Source organism: Hipposideros armiger, unplaced genomic scaffold (genome assembly GCF_001890085.2).
Source record: "Hipposideros armiger isolate ML-2016 unplaced genomic scaffold, ASM189008v1 scaffold_3, whole genome shotgun sequence".
Classification (NCBI taxonomy): domain Eukaryota; kingdom Metazoa; phylum Chordata; class Mammalia; order Chiroptera; family Hipposideridae; genus Hipposideros; species Hipposideros armiger.
Genome location: NW_017731353.1, coordinates 4,319,941 through 4,337,602, shown reverse-complemented (window position 1 = coordinate 4,337,602; position 17,662 = coordinate 4,319,941). Strand labels below are relative to the sequence as shown.

The 17,662-nt window shown below is 45.6% G+C and overlaps 1 protein-coding gene across 5 annotated transcripts in view; it reads right to left on the bottom strand.

Moving 5' to 3' along the window:
* FUBP3 (far upstream element binding protein 3) overlaps positions 1-17,662 on the bottom strand; it is a 51,493-nt gene that overhangs the window by 27,535 nt on the left and 6,296 nt on the right. For all 5 annotated transcript variants that reach the window (XM_019638421.1, XM_019638437.1, XM_019638445.1 and 2 more), the window contains one exon: positions 10,588-10,693. In XM_019638421.1, coding sequence (XP_019493966.1) covers positions 10,588-10,693 — 106 coding nt within the window. The remainder of the gene's footprint in view (positions 1-10,587; positions 10,694-17,662) is intronic.

Sequence of the window (17,662 nt, the reverse complement as noted above, 5' to 3'; positions counted from 1 at the left end):
CAGAAGCCGGCGACTGATCTGCCTCACCCGGGAAGAGCGCAATGATGGTGCCAACTTGGGCCAGTGAAGCAACGGCCTCCACAACTAGACTGAAGAACAAAAGGACAGCAACTTGTCTGTTCCCCTCCCCCCAATTCCCCGGCGCTGTTCCCATCCCCCAATTCCCCAATAAAAATCTTAAAAAAAATAAGAGTTGGCTTGGGACGCCAGTTCTGAGCAGCAAGGCCACCAGTTTGGATCCCGCATGGGCCAGTGACGCTGCGCCCTCTACAGCTAAGATGGTGAACAACAGCTCGAGCTAAAGCTGGGCTGCCATGAGTGGTCGGCGACGGTGTAGGCTGTATTGGGGCTGCAGTGAGCTACTGTGAGCCGCCGTGCGCAGCAGTCCAATGGCCGGTGACCAATCTGCCTCACCCGGGAAGAGCGCAATGATCATAATATCAACTTGGGCCAGTGAAGCGACGTCCTCCACAACTGGACTGAAGAACAAAATGACAGCAACTTGTCGGCTCCCCTTCCCCGATTCCCCAATAAAATCTTTTTTTAAAAAAAGAAGTTTTTCTTTCTGCATTTCCAGTTTGAATATGACAAATGCTCTCGTGTGGGACAGGTAGTGTTCATGACTCCCACTGCGCGTGAAAACTGGACAATTACCTGCTTAGGAAATAAATCCTCGTCACACTCTCAGCCCCTGGATGCCGTGAGAGAGGACTGCCCACCGCCTAAGGCAATGGGTATGGAGGAGAATGGCCATGACACAGTGCCCTGCAGTTTGGTTAGCTGTTCCTATCGAAGGTAAAGCTCTTACTGTCAGAATTCCTCTCTTAGGGATATCCCACTGAAGACAGAGGAACTAAATAAAATGCCTTGAAATGACAAGAACACAAAGGAGAGGTGCCTGTCACCCAAACAGGACAACGTGGCCAGACCTTGGCTTCTGGCCCACTGTGCTGTTTGGTAAGAGATGTCAAAAGGCTGATGATGGGCAGCTATGTCAGCCAGGAAAGCCACAGAAACGGAGTAGCGGGCCATGCTACGGTAAAGGACTCCGTGAGTCATGAGAACATTCCTAGGGCTCCTGGTCAAAAGCCACTTGAGGGCTGGCCGAGTGGCTCAGTTGGTTAAGAGTTAGCTTAAGAGAGCGAGCTCTGAACAACAGGGCCGCCGGTTTGATTCCCACATGGGCCAGTGATGCTATGCCCGAGCTGAACTGCCGCTGAGCTGTCAACAGGTGGCAGGATGGTTCAGCTGGTGAGAGCACGTGCTCCTAACAACAAGACTGCCTGTTCGCAACTAAGACTGAACTCGGCACCTTGAGCTGAGCTGCCGTCTGGATGGCTCAGTGAATAAAGCATGCGCTCTTAACAACAAGGCTGCTGGTTCGACTCCCGCATGGGATGGTGGCTACGCCCACCTGCAACTAAGATTGAACTCGGCACCTTGAGCTTAGAGGCCACGAGCTGCCAACAGGAAGCCAGGTGGCAACTGGCGCCCTCCACAACTAAAATTGAAGAACAACTTGGCTGGTTCCCCTCCCACAATTCCCCAATTAAAAAAAAAAAAGCCACTTGATATTTTGTGCTCGGCACGGAAGAGGAAACTCACTTTTGTTGGCAAAGTATGTGTCACAGGCGCCACGCACAAGGTGTCATTTCTGATGGCAACTGCTCTGTCGACAAGTGGAGGTGCTTAGAAACGGAAAATCAAAGCACACACCCCCCCCCCCCGCCACCCCACAAACAAATGGACTGTGGAGAGCCACCATGGAAGAAGGAAATCAAATTCAAATCCAGGTCCAACTCTCGGAGTCGGTGGACTCCTAAGGATAAATGGTCTCCCTGACGGCAGGCAAAGGCTGCAGCCACGGCTGAATGAAACGTGGGACTGAAGGTTTCATTCCTTTCGGAAACATTCCCATTTGGTTCTTAAAATTGAAAACCGGCAGTGAGGTAAGGGGCACTGGGCACTCAGCAAACATAACATCCAACTCCACATGATGAAGAGGGGTCAAACGAGGGAGGCATATGGGAACACCTATCAAGCTCAATTTAATGGTAACCACTGTCATTTTACTGCAAAGAAGGAAAAATGCTGAAAAAAAAAATCAGTCCTATTTCCCCCTTAATGGTGCATGCTGGCCGACAATGGTCCATCTTGCCTCAAAAATTCACCTTCGCTCGATTGTAGCACACGTGCGTAAACACGCACAGGTGTAGTTCTCATTTATCTTGCACACTACATAATGGGAAGCAGCCCCCTGGGCTACGGAAAAATGAGCTTCCCATAGAAAATGCTCATGCTACAACATGAGAAATTCTTTCTGAAGAGTAACACTCCACCAATTTCAATAATGATGTTTGAAAAAATAAGGCAGCTGGACATTTTTTCCCATTAGTAAGGAGAGAAGTCTTCCTTTTCCTTCTTCCAAAAGAAATGCTAACAAAATGTCGCTAGGGAACCTACCCAACTTTATAACGTGCACCCATTTTGATAGCTAAACCCCATTCTCCAAGGAGCATGGGCACCCTCACTCCTGTAGCAGCACAGACCACACCCCGGCCTCGTGCTCAGAGCAGCAGACTAGAGGCAGGTGAGGGAGTCGTCAGCAGAGGAAACGTCAGTGGTTTCTGTGGGATTGAACAAACAAATACCCCAGACCTCCTTCTTCAGGAGGGTTTGGAAAATAACCCTCCTGAGCCCTGGCTTGGATTTGTCTCCTCTGACTTGGCCACGGCCTTTCCAAGCCCCAGTCATGCTTCCAGTGAGCTGCGGCCATTTTTGCAGTTGTCCAGCATTTTTAAATAGCTTCTCTCCCAAGGACAACACAAAGGAGTCCTGTGTTCTAAGGCAGCTACTCTTGCCTCAGGGCCACAAAACACTGACACGCTGAGCTCAGCGCAAAGTCCCTGGACAAGCAATCTGTGACGAATTCTGCAATTATTATTTTTCCAAAAGCGCGAGGAAATTCAAGTTTCTCTTAATGTGACTCTCACTTACAGTCTAATCTGCTTTTGTGAGTGGCAAACACCCCATCACGAGCTTCCCATGGTGTTTTTCTAGATGCCTCACCTACATGAACCTGCTCAGTCCTGCAGGAGCCCAGGGAGGCAGACGCTGTTCTTTTCAGTCCCATTTCACCTGAGGAAGGTAAGCACACCTGAGTCCTCAGAACAGCGCACAGAGGAGCCTGTGCCCATGTGCACGCCACACCCCTCGTGCCTTTCAGGTGCTGGGCACTGTGCCTGGTCCTGGGGATAAAATGCTGAGCAAGGTCAGCTCTGCCCTGGAGAAGCTTCGAGTCGAGTGGGAAAGCAGAAAGCTCTGTGATGGGCAGCAACCCGACCCAGTTCCAGTACCTACCCAGAGCCTGGCCCAAGGACTTCTGGAGGAAAATTAAGAGGAAAATAAGTCTATGATACTTATTTATAGCACTATGCCTTGTTTTCATTTAATCCAGTAGCCATGACATCAATTTGGGGGTCATGACCAGCTTTATTAAAACATGAAATAAAAAACAGAGTGTACCATATACAGTGTGTGTGTATGTATATGTGTATATATATATGTATATGTGTGTATATATATATATATACACACACACACACACACACACACACACACACGTATTTTTTTTCCATAAAGCTTCTGTTTCAGTTACAAAGGTTTTAATGTGTGTGTACTAACTAGTTCTGATGGAAATATATGAACATTCCTCACACTGAAAGCAGTATTTTAAAAGTTTGAAAATAACTTATAATCCTGACGATAATTTCATGAAGTAGGTACTATTCTCCATTTGATAGGTGAGGAAACACAGAGGCTCAGAAAAGTTAAGTAACCTACCCAAAGTCACAGAGCTAACAACTGGCAGGGCTGGGACTCAAACCCTTACCTACCTGGCTTTGAGGCCACATTTTCAAGTGTAAAATTGATGGCGTATGAGACACAGACCCGATTCAATGTCTTCCTTCTGCCACTTGCCAGGAGCCTGCCTTTGGTCACACCCCTTCCCCAGACATCGGTTTGCTTAGCTCTACAAGGACTTCAGGCACCAGGGTTCCTTCCAGCAGTGACCTATTCTTATTCCATACAGGGCCCCTAGCACCCCAGCTAAACCCTGGCCATCACTAACCTACTTCCCATTCCAAAAATGTCATATAAGTGGGCTCGTACCATCCGTAACCATTCCAGGTGGGCTGTTTCCACTCAACACACCTCCCCAGAGTTCACCAGGGATGCTGCTGTGTCTGTGGTTTGCTCCTCTTTAGTGCTTAGTGGTGTGCGTGGTGTGGACGGACCAGCCTGTTGGCCACTCACCTGCTGAAAGCCACCTGGGCTGTTTGCAGTGTGGGGCTACTCTGAATAAAGGTGCTATGAAGATCTGTAGGCAGGGTTAGGTGGGAACCGAAGTTTTCTTTTCTCAGGAAAAAAATGCCCAGGAGTGTAACTGTGGGCTGAATGCTAAGTGCGTGATTCGTTTCACAAGTTTTCACAAGACAGGCTATACCATCCGATGTTTTTAAAAGCTTCTCCATTGGTTTTAACATCCTGCCTGGGGACAGCCACTCTGGGTCACATGTTTTCTAAAAGGATTCTGAAAAACCTACGCATTCCCTTTTCATCTGACATCTAAATTCCCCCTAGGCGAGTAGTCGCGAAGAAAGTAACAGGTCCGGTTTATACGCGTCAGCTCTCTCTGCCACACTGATGCCGCAGGGTTAGCTCATTCATGTCTGTGGAAAATGTCTACTATTTCACCTAGTTGGCTAAGCCAATTGTCAAACCAAACAGATCATACTTTGCCAGGAAAAAAAATGTACTTCCTTTTCCAACTCACACGTACGTGCTAATATGCACCCACGTGCCTACCACTTACTTCTGAATTATAACCCTAAAATGGATGGATGGGTGCAGGGGGAGGACCAGACTGCACAGGCTTCGGCCATGAGTTGTTACCTGAATAAAATCACCACCAGATCCTGCCTCCTGCAGTATTTCTTACCAAGACTCCCATGCTTTGTTACCTCGAGATTCCCCACCCAGGATCTAGACTCACCCCTTTTGAGGTGTTTGAGGATATTACCATCCAGGTGATGCACCACCATAAACCAAAGAAGGGAACTGTGAAAGGGGGCACGGGAAGGGGACGAGCACATCTCCAGCGCAGTCCAAGTCCCAGAGAGTTCATTTTACAGAAGAGGGTGCCCAGAAGTGCAAGAGCTGGAAAAGGGCTGCTTTAAACCATCCCAGCCCACCTAAGCCCTAGGAGCTTGAAGACACCCCTGATTTACTTTACATACTTCGTAAAAGGCCAATCTCCCCCACTCCCTCCAAGTCTCAGCATCTAGGTTTTAGTCCTGGCTCTTTATCCCTGCAGCATCCATCGTCATCCTCCACTCAGGGAAAGTCCTGATATCGCCGAGATTCATTTTTCTCTCTTTTTGCAAAGCAGGGACTCTGGCACTTGGCAGGTTCCTGCCTGAGGTGGTGGGGGCCACAGGCAGTGGTCGGGCGCCTGTTCCATTCGGCACCAAGAACCGAGCTCCTCACGTTGCTACCTCGCCCGGGCACCTCGCAGCCCCTCCCTCTTTGAAAGTCTGGAATTAAAAAAACGAAAACTTTCTTCCTCACGCTTTTCTTCTCGGTTTTGCCCTATGCCACGTGCTGAAAAACAAACCTGGAAAGGACCACAGAAATATTTTATTCCAATCTTCCTATAAATAATTCATTTGCTAGCACACCCAGAAATTCTTCCTTCACCCCGCAAGAACATCATCAAGATAAAATTAGAAAATATGGTACTATCGAAAAAGGTACTACATAAATATCAAAGATAAGTCTTTGGTAGAAAAAGCAGGCATATTTTCAAAGTCACCTGTGTCCCCCCCACTCTCCCACCCCCCAATGGCAAGAACAGTGCTTTATTCACCAAAGTTCCGGCAGTGATGCCACCTTTTACAGAGAGAGCAGGGAGAGCATGAGGTCCATCTGGTTCAACTAGAAAAGCTCAAGAGGGCACGATTACCTAAAACTCTCCCGGGGTAGGAAACTCGAGACGATGCTCTCATTGCCCTGAGAAATATGGAGGGGACGATGAGGAGGGTGATTTTCCATCTGTCAGCTGGCTCTGGGCTAAGCGTTAGAAATCACCCGTTTCGTCAGACAGTCAAGGCAGCTAGGTAATGAACCCGAGACAGGGAGATCTGTTTAAGGAAATTAGGGACGGTGTGTGTGTGTGGGGGGGGCCCTCTGGACCCCTCCCTAACTGAAGGTTAAGAATGCGTTCGAGTTACTCATCTGACAAGGCTGGTGTGGGATTGGAGGCAGGCAAACTGCCCGGACAGCGGCCTGTTTCTGTAGACAAGGAGCTGCTGAAATACGGCCAAGCCTGTGTGTTTACATGTTGTCCACGGCTGCTTCCGAGCGCCAACGGCAGAGCTGAGTAGGTGGGACAGAGGCTGTATGACCCAGAAGCCTAAAGTATTTACTACATGGTCCTTCAAAAAAAGCTTGCCTCCGCCTGATTGAGATTACATTGAAATTCAAAGTTCTAAAGCACTTAGGTAATACTACTGGCTTAAATTTAGAGCTCACTTTTCAGAAATGTTCTACATAAATTTGCTAATCATAGGATACAAAGAACAAGAGCTTGTGTAAGCATCAAGTGTCTGTGTAAGGTAGGGAGGGAAATAAAGAGACCATCTCTATGGTGAGGGCAAGTAGGGTCCAGCAGGAGAGGGACACGACATACCTAGCTGGTGTCTGCAGAATAACGCATGCGCCCTAAGAAGGGACAAATGGACCACTTTAGAAGTTCAGAGCAGAATGTGATTATTCCCTGGTGAGGTGAGCATGTGAAAAAGGGAGGAAGAGGGGGAGAGATAGAGGGAGGAAGAACAGAAGACAGGAGAGGATCAAGAGGCTGGGTGGCACCTGAGTGGGGCACAGAAGGAAGTCAAAAGATGAGGACAAGGACAGGGTCCTAGGAGGAAGGCTCCTCTCTCACTTCAGAGACCTAACTGCCAAGTAGGAATTAGCCAGGTAAAGAGCTGGGACGGGGGACGTGTTTCTGGAAGCACAAAGAGAAGGAAAAGACAGCTAGGCGGCTGCCGGGTGCCGAACGGGGCAGCGAGACCAGGGGGCAGGTAGGCGACGCCACGTCAGGAAGGGCTGGGCCTCCTTGGTTACTGGAGCCTGCCACAGGTCTTAGAGCTGAGCGATGAACGGGTCAGACCGGCTCCAGCTGTTAACACGAAGGAAGTCCTGGATGGTAAAGCTGTCACACCGGAGACCAGCAGGGAGGCTCCCGAAGTGGCAAGGAGTACCTCAGACTGTTAGAAAGTGCGGGTGCCGAGATGGAAGGTGCCACTGGTTAAAGTGACTCGACCTGAAGCTGGAGGACAAGGGAACGACTGCTCTTCCCAGGTCAGGGCCCCGAGGCAGGCTCTGAAGGTTGAGCTCCAAACGCCTCCAAGCGGGCTCCTGGCTCCTGAACCGGCAGTCTGACAGCTTAAAACTGCCCAGAGGTACAACTAACCCAAGTCCCTTTCTGCATCAGAAGAAATCTCTCCTGTGTTTTACTGCCTAGCACATTTTCTAATCCCCCCCTTCCTATGCTTGTTTGCGGTTCTCAATGTCCTGAATAAACCCTGTGTTAAGGTTCCTTACGATCAGCTTAGGAGTTGAAGTGCTTTTAAACAGACCCAAGTGACAGACATCTCCAAAAACTTCTAGGGAGCTGAACTTTAACCTCCTAAAGGTTAAAGAACCCAGCTTGACAGGAAAGTTAGAAAGTTCACATTGCTAAAGAAGTGATCTGGTGAACTTCTGTCAAAAAAACCCAAGCCAAAGCAAACAAACAAAAAACTGCAAAGCCTTTGGTAATCTTTACTGCAAAGAAAAAAAGTGATGGAATTCCTGCTTGTTGCTCGGCTCTTCTTTTCTAAACTTTTATCTCACACACGGCAAGATTGTGACCCTTAGAAAGCTGTTGAGTAAACAATGAACACTTTCCTTGACAGGATCTATTTATTCACATATATATTCAAGAGAGCAGAACTGCCTAGTGACCTGATCCCTATCAAAAAACACCCGACAAACAGAAGCTGTGGCAGGCCCCAATGCCCAGGGTTCTCGCTAAGCTCAACAGCAAATCTCAAACTCTACACATGGAGACCAAGTTGGAGAAAAACAAACAATTTGTGCAATTCTGTTATTTAAATGAAGAGAGGATTAACTTTATCAAACTGTAATGTAAAAAGCCTGGGGGGAATTTCTTATTCTTCAAATACAATCTGTTTTGTAAGACACACACATCTCGTTGCAGAAAGGTTTTCTCAGGTCTTTCCTACTGTAAGTAGCCTTACTATTTATTTAGAAGGAGGAAAAAGAGAAACCAGGTTCATTTTCTGAATACAAGGTCTTAGCCCCCAAAAGGCAGACATGCGAAAAATTACGGTTCTCAAAAAAACAGGTACAAGTACACGAAGATGATGAACGGAAGTTTCAAGAACGATTCTGGGCTCACCAGCGACTTACTTGCTACCTGTGCTTGTTCCCAAGTCTCTTTATCCAGAAATTTTGCTCATTTCTTTCAAACTGGCATGCAAAGAATTAACGGGAGGAAACTGTCTGCAAAATGCCAGAGGTTCGTTTGTAAATATTTTGGTGGCCCCGTGCGAAGGACACAGTGACTACTATTCCCTGCGTTTTACACTTAACTCCACAAAGTGGGTGAAAACAAAGCTGAGTTGTGAAATGTATTGATCTCGATTTCTGGAAACGGTGGGCCAGAGAGACACACTGTCCATTAACAAGATACGTGTTCAGAGCCAGACAACTTAGTTCTGCTTTTCTATTGACGTCTCCTAAGAGGAACTGGAGCATGATTGCCCTGAAAAGGTAAAAAGGTTACTTTGCATCCAGCTTTCCACTAAGGCAAATATACAGGTAATGCCATCAGTCATATTTGGTCTAACAAATCGCTAACACCCGTCAAATATAAAAGGTCACAGGGTACCATGTGAGAGCAGCAGTTTAAATGGTCACCTTAGTTCCAAGGACCCTGGAGTAGCCAATCATAAACATGAACAGCTTTTTAAAACAGACAAGAATTTCTACACCCAAATGAGTGTTGTCCCCTTAAAATCTTCACAGTGTGAGTCTATACAATTATTCCAAAAAAGTTCCCACATCTACAAATAGGGCCGGCTGAGTAGCTCAGATGGTTAAGAGCACGAGCTCTGAGCAAGAGTCACTGGTTCGATTCCCACATGGGCCAGTGAGCTGTGCCCGAGCTGAGCTGAGATGCTGCTGAGCTGGTAAGAGCGCATGCTCTTAGCAGCAAGGTTGCTGGTTCAACACCCGTATGTGATGGTGGCTGCGCCGCACCCCCCCGCCCCGCAACTAAGATTGAACACAGCACCTTGAGCTGAGCAGCCGCGAACTGCCCACGGGCGGCCGGATGGCTCAGTGTGCAACAGGGATGCTGGTTCGACTCCCACATGGGATGGTGGACGAAGCCCCCACCCCCGCCCCCCAAAACTAGATTGAAAGCGGTGACTGGGCTTGAAGCTGAGCTTGCACCCTCTACAACTAAGATTGAAGGACAACAACTTGACTTGGAGCTGATGGGTCCTGGGAAAACATGATGTTCCCCTTCCCCAATTCCCCAATAAAAATCTTTTAAGAAAAATTAAAAATAAAAATAATGATGATTTCCTGTTTCAGAATCCCCAAGGAGACCAGTTAGTCATGCCCAAATACATTTTTTCTAGGTACATAAAAACATGCACTTTTTTTGGAAAAGGAGATTACACAATATACTGTACTGTTATACACTTTTCCCTTAATATATCACAGAAATACGTACACCCATACATGATTGGATTCAACAGAAGGAGAGAAAAGAGAAGACAGGGGCCCACCTACTATGTGCATATTCGTGTACAATCTAGTATATTTCAGAATCCCTTTTATTGTCATACTCTGCGATAAAGGAAGGCCAAGTTCTCTGCAGAAACACATCTGAGAGATACTTTTTACCTTAGCAGGCACTTTTAAGGGGCTCTCGAATTGGGGGGGGGGATGCAGTAGAGTATATAGACAAATTAACAAATGAATAAATGAATGAAAAAGAAGTGGATGCTTCTAGAAAGAACCTGTCATAAATGGGAATGGTGAAAGACCCAGCAGAGACTGCAGAAAGGTCACCACGCCTCTTCCCTTTCTTCAAGGTCAGGATGTAGTCAGTTTCTTCAGAGCATGTACCAGACCTTAGCCTTTCTTTGGAGAACGGCGGGAACTTCAGTTCCTACTGGAAGAATGGAGGGCTAACTCCAGCCAAACTCTGTCAACTTACTTCCAAACTGATACTCAAGGGCCAAGTCTTTACCTCAGAGGCCAAGGGAAAAGATTCCTCTATCTCAAATGCTGGAGAACTGCTGAGAAAAATCATCCTAACTACCCCAACCACTCCTCTTCAGAATGACGCTGGAGAGAGCTGTTAAAGAAATGGTTGGCACCAAGTCCCCCTAAACTGGCAGGCTCACTACCATCTGAAAGGCAAAGATATTCACAACAACTTACCTCCATCATCCAGGGGCCGTTTTTGTACTCCGTAGCCATACACTGAGGGGTCCACTAGAGGTGTGGAATTATTCAAGTGAGGAATTGAATCAATTTTACCAGGAATCTACAGAGAGAATCAGATTTAAACATTCAGTAACAAATCATGGCTCCACTTGAGGGGGGAACGACAAGGGGCCTCTTTCAGGGGCACTATCCCATTTTTCCCCGCTACGTTTCCTTAGATTGATGTAAGGAAATGTCCTGATAGGACAAGCACTTTTCACAGATGAGTTTGCTTTTGGTCTTAATAATAATGTCTTTAGAAATAAAATACTTCCGAAAATGTGTCTTCTACAAGCAAAGTGGTATTTTTAAGTCATCACTTAAAATACAGGTATGCAGCATCTGAAGAAGAAAAGCAGGCCAGCAATATGAAAACCTCGGCTCAAAAGGTTTTATCCCAGGGTTCCTTTAAGACACAAATTCTCCAACAATATTTAAAAGGCCATGTTTGCTCATTAGGAATACATCCATCCCATGAACTTAAACGTCCATAAAAGTGATGACACCCTCTAGAGATATCAAATAAACTGCTCTTCCCTGGATGTGCCCAAACAGTGGGGGGAGGGCTGTCTGTCTGTCCAGGCTATTTCAGAAAGATGTACTGGAGAAAGTGAGGTCATCTCTGAGAGCTATTTCAACTTTAATATTTATTATCACTTAAAGAATAGAACACAGCTATTAAAAATTTCCCCCCAAAACAAATGCTATGTAAAACTTATCCACTTTGTTCTCATTAGGAAATTACATGTGATCCTCATAATAAGTCAGCACGTTGATTTAATCAAAGGAATGTTCACAGCAACTGCTCTTGATGTTAGTCCCTAAATTAAGCCTCGCACAGCTGCCCGACAGAGCAGGCTTTTAGTAGCAGTTCTCCTAGCTTGTCCCAAAGTGCCCAGAAGTCTGAGACCTTCTGGGACCAACATAAAGATAAACTGCCTTAAGCAAACAACCAGCCCAAGACAATCATGATAGTGAAAACCCAAGGAAGAATTTAAATGGCAGGCACCCTGGGGTCAGGTCTCATCCTTGCCTTTTACTACCTCTTACTAGTTCTGCGATGCTGGGCAAGCCCCTTTCTTCTCTGCTTAAGATCCTGCTTTGGTTTTTGAAAAAGAGTACAACATACCCTGAATACACAAGAGCTCTGTACGGGAAAAAGCACTTCACAAATAAAACAAGGCAATTCACCCAACAAATGTGATGGCCTACTATGTGCTAGGCTGTTCACGGCACCAGGATTCCTGCCGTGAACAATAACCAGGCCCCTACTCTCTCTCGGAGTCAGCAGTAGGTGGGGGAGTCACAGGTACACAAGCTAGTCAATAAACAGATCATTTCAGGGGGCGATAAGCATGATGCTAATAAGATAATGACATACAGAAAGTGCTTGGGACAGCTCCCGTACATGGGCAATCAGGGGCAATCAGGGCAGGTCTCTGTGAGGTGACATGTAATCTGAGACCTAAATGAGGAGGAGGAGGAGGTGGCTATCCAAAAATCTGAGAAAGAGCTTTCCAGGCAGAGGAAACAACATGTACAAAAGCCCTGAGGCAGAAGCAAGCTTGGTAGGTATGAGTCTGGAAGAGAGAACTTAAGGTCACTAGAGTAGAAGGAGAAGGAATTATATGTGTTCTAAGAGGGCGGGTTCACACAGGGCTTCACAGGTCATGGCAAGGGGCGTGGCTTTTATAGGAAGGGTGACGGGAGCAACCACAGGCTTACTAAAGGGAGTACTCTGCTGATGTATGTTTTTAAAAGACCCCTCTTAGACAAGGCAAATCAACTCTAAGAAGACCGGCGCAGAAACATATCATTTAAGAGATAGTCTACACAACTAGACTGAAGAACAAAAAACGACAGCAACTTGTCTGTTCCCCTCCCCGCAATTCCCCAATAAAAATTTAAAAAATCTTTAAAAAAAAAAAAGATATTCTAGACCAGGGCTCAGGAAACTAGCTGTCAACCACCTGCTTTCGTAAATAAAGTCTTATTAGAACACAGCCACTCCTGTTTTCATTGAGGAGTTGCATAGGGAATATGTGTGTGTGTGTGTGTGTGTGTGTGTGTGTGTGTGTGTAATATATATAATACGTAACATATGTATTGTATAATAAAAATAAATGAAAAATTTACTATTTGGACCTTTAAAGAAAAAGTGTGCCAATCCCTGTCTAGGCTAGAGATGATAGCAGCCTGGCTAGGTGCTTGTTTAAAAACTGTTAAGTAAACAATTAAAACACTAAGCTAGCCCGCTGACAGAAACCCCACCTCCTATATCCAAGTCTCTCAGGGCAAGCGGCCATTTGTTCTAAAACAAAATGCCATATAAATCTTGCCATCTGCTTGCAATCTTGCTCCCCATATTTGTTTTGGATAAGTTTGTGGAGGTTGGCTACTTAAGCTGCAAAGTTACCTTTAAAGGCTCAGCCAGTCAAGCGGGTGGGTTAAAAGGTGAGAACACTGCAGTGGCTTGCTCTCCACGGAGACGCTTTCACTTACCACCATAGACTGAGCGGTCAATGGTTAATGTGAGGGTTCTTGTCAAGATTGGCCTAGTTGTTATTTTAAAGCCAGATGCAAAGATTCTCAGCAGAGTGAAGATGAGCCCAAAACACAAAAGAAAGTGGTATGACTTTCAGTGGAGTCCCCCAACAGTGTGCATGTCACATCACTCTCAAAGACAGGACCCCAAGGATAAGGTCTACACATTAGGCACGCTCCCTACTCCATTGATGATGCCTCTTGGCTTCCAGATCTTACCCCTTCCTTCCAAAGTAGCTAAAATGTTATTCCTGAGTCCTTGGCCTTCCTTATAATTTATATAATATGTTTCATGTTGCTGGAATGTCCTTTTCCCCAAAGCCATATACTAAAAGTGTTACAATAGTTGCCTGTTCCTACTGTTGATTAAATCAATAAAGGTCCTTCTAAAATGTGGCTGAGGGTTTCGGATTTGTTCTTAAATCACGTTTGCTTCAGGTATTTATAATTTTGGAGAATTTACTCTAAGAAAGAAGCAGTACAGAATAATGGTTAAGAGGTGTATCTCTGAAGCCAATAGACTGGCTTCAACCCTGGCTAAACCAAACATTAGAGAGGAGTTTAACTTAATATACAATTATATCATAATCTACATTGATATTATATTATATACATTACAACATACTGTAAAGAAACAATGTACTAGTTTGAGCTCTGAGTAACAGCAGTTCGAGTCCTGGCCCAAGCTGAGCAGCCGCTGAGCTGCCAACAGGTGGCAGGATGGCTCAGCTAAAAAAAAAAAAAAAAAGAAACAATGTACTCCTTTATTCATACAAATGTAACCTTGCTGGAAGAAATGATTTTTAAATGTCTACTAAAAAAAGTAGTTAAAATGTAATGAGTACTTACTAAGTGCTAGACACTCTGTTAAGAGCATTTTAAACATGCTATCTCATTTATTCCTTAAAATGATCCTCTAGGAAGTTATATTATTTCCATTTTTAAGATAAGGAAAAGTGAGGCTCAGAGAAGCTGAGTGACCTGCCCAAAGTCACACATCTTATAAGAGGCAGAAACAGTATTTAAGTCTAGGCCTGCCTCACTCCAGAGTCTATAACCACAGTGCTAGACTATTTCCCTCTTCTCCACCTAATACTTTCTTAAACACTGTATTTCACTTCTCAAGGACTTAAAACCTAATTACCTCCAGTACACAGATCTTGAGCAACTCCTCACGTAAACATCATTCTGAACAGTAGCTGCTTAAGGAAAGTGGGGTACACTCTCAGTTAATAATGGTGTGGCCAGGGCCGGCCAAGTGGCGCGATGGTTAAGAATGGCTTGGGACGCCAGAGGGCCCCGGTTCAGATCCCACATGAGGGCCAGTGACACTGCCCTCCACAGCTAAGATGCTGAACAACAGTTCAACCTGGAGTCCCTGTGGCAGTGGGTTGCCATGGGCTACCGTGTGTAGCCAGCAGCCAGCGTGAGCGGCCAGCAGCCACAGTGAGCGGCCGTTCAGAAGCTGGCGACTGATCTGCCTCACCAGGGAAGAGCGCAATGATGGTGCCAACTTAGGCCAGTGAAACATCCTCCGCAACTAGACTGAAGAACAAAACGACAGCAACTTGTCTGTTCCCCTTCCCCCAATTCCCCAGTGCTGTTCCCATCCCCCTAATTCCCCAAGAAAAAAATCTTAAAAAAAAATAATAATAATGGTGTGGCCTGAAAACGAGTTACTGAAGTCAGGATATTCCCAAAAAACCAAGTCCGCTCCAGTCCTTATCTGCAAGCATGACCTTGAGGGAACTCTGCTACCGATTTTCTACCACTTCAGTTACCTTTCCTCCTTTTTGTGGGGTAGGTGCAGAAGAGAATGGGTTATCTCACTACCTGTGCTATTTTAAGCACAGTAATAGATGAAATATAAATCAGTGCGATACTTAATTTAACTTCCATTGCCAGCAGTTAGTGGAAATGTGGAGGAAGGGAGCACTGGACCAGGAGTCTGCCAACAGTCCTGGTTTTCCAGCCAGCTCTTCTAGGGTATGACCTTGGGCAAGACCTTCAGTGGCCTCGTTCCTTGGTGTACTAACCTGTAAAATGCAGGGATGAACTAAACCAGTCAGGTGATTTCTGCAGGTGTTATGAATGAATATATGAAAATATATATACAGAGGGTACCAAAAAAATATACACACATTTTAAGAAAGAAAAAAACTATTAAAATTGTAATAAATATATACTGATAAAAAAAGATGACCATAAATTAGGTTTTCTGCAATTACAAGAGGTGCTCAAAGTGGTTACCATCAGCGTAATTTTAATAGTTTTTTCCTTTCTTAAAATGTGTATGTTTTTGGCACCCTCATATGAATAAATGAATGAANTGCTCAAAGTGGTTACCATCAGCGTAATTTTAATAGTTTTTTCCTTTCTTAAAATGTGTATGTTTTTGGCACCCTCATATGAATAAATGAATGAATTTATATTATATAATATATATAGAATATATATTAATATATTTCTTAGTTACCTTCAATGCATGGCAAAGCTTTTCATTTATGATAATGATTTAGTTTCCTTTTGAAAAATATTACAAATCAATCTAACTTTTAAAATGATTTAAAAATACTAAGTAAACAGAATACTGAAGGTTCACTGGCTTCGTGAAAATCACAAAGGTGGTCCACAAACCACTAACGTTCATAAACATGGCAATGAATTCTTTCCAGTGCACATTTTTAGGACTAAAATAATCAAAGCAGTTCATCCTACAAATCCAAACAGGAAGCTGTGAATTCTTCCTTTACACTTATTAAAGCTTTATAGTAAACAGAAGCAGGCAATGCCACCTGAGTGCCGGCAAGTCATTCACACCGTGGCCCTGCTGTGAAACACAGCTACTGATGGTCCTCAAGGATCCATCCAGCCACAGAGGTGAAAGCTCACACCATCCATGGAGCAGGAACCCAATTTCCTTCCCCGGGACCTCGGCTCTACAGCCACCCAGAATGGCCCCGCTCGGGTCCTGGAGAACACACGGGCTAGCCTGAAAGTCTCTGCTCCCCCAGCAGGAAGAAACAGTGTGTGGCCAGAGCAGCCAAGCCCAGGGGCTAAGTGTGAGTCCCAGAGGGCAGGGTCTGCGAGTCCTGGTGCACAGGGGCAGTCCTGGCTTTGCCCACTACCTGGTGGATTACAGTGATGACAGGAGCATATCAACTTGACTGCACACTCACTAAAAGCCTGATAGTGCCCTCATTTAATCTGCACAGTGACCTTATAAAGTAGCTACACTTCTCATCACTGTGGGAGTATTTGAAGTCCGCCTGGAATTGTATCCATGGGGATTAACGTGGTAACAGTGTAAAACACCTAGAACAATGCTAAGCACATGATAAGGAACAAGAAATGTTTGCTATTTTAACCTTTAATTGAAGAATAGTAGTACAGCAAGAACATAAATACACTGACAGCTCGCTGAATTTCTATGTACTAAAATGCCTGTGTAACCAGCATCCAGATCAAGAAACAGAGCATCACCAGCACCCCGGCAGCCTGCCTCATGGTCCCCTCAGTCAGCCAACCCCACCTCCCAAAGGTAACCTCCTAACTTCTAATATTAGCTATCTAAAAAAAGGCTATTACTACCATCAATGATCTCCATTTTGCAGATAAGGAAACTGAGGCTTAAAGAAGTTTGATAACTTGCCCAGTGACTAAGCTGGTAAGTGGCAGAACCAGACCCTGAACTCATAAAGTCTGAATCTAAGCTCTTAATAACCACTTCACTGTACTACCCCCTGGAGACACCGTGGCCTTCAGATGAGAGGACATATATGAAAGTCCTTGCCTGGCACCCAGCACAACACGGGCTAAGTGAATGGTAGCTACAGTTGTCATTAGAGATGGGGCCCCAGCTGATACTGACTGGCATTAACCAAAACAAGAAATTCTATATGCCAGTCCAATAAACTATCAGCTCTTCTTAGTAGCTTTCCCTGACAGCTTGGTGCCACCCACATTTGGCAAGCATGAAACATTCCCTTCCCCATGTTTGCAAAGCACTTGATAAACTACCTCTCAACAGCATAACCTCACTGAAAAAGTTATTGGTTACACTGTCTCCCTACTCTAGGATGCTCCTGGAAGAGCAGACCTGTCTCCATCACCTTGTGCCCCGAGGACAGACCCCTGAACTGGGATTTCTAGGGCTCAGCTTTAGAACCTCCTGATTTACATACAAAACTATTAAATATTTCTGGGGAGAGGTTCAAAGTTTTCAAGAGTCTTTAAAAAGGTCCATGTTCCGGGGCCGGCCGAGTGGCGCGATGGTTAAGAACTCGCTTGGGATGCCAGAGGGCCCCGGTTCGGATCCCACATACGAAGGCCAGTTACACTGCCCTCCGCAGCTAAGGTGCTGAACGGCAGCTCAACCTGGAGCTGGGCTGCTGTGGGTCGCCGGCGATGGCGTGGGCTGCAGCCCCTGTGGCAGTGGGTTGCCATGGGCTACCGTGTGTAGCCAGCAGCCAGCATGAGTGGCCAG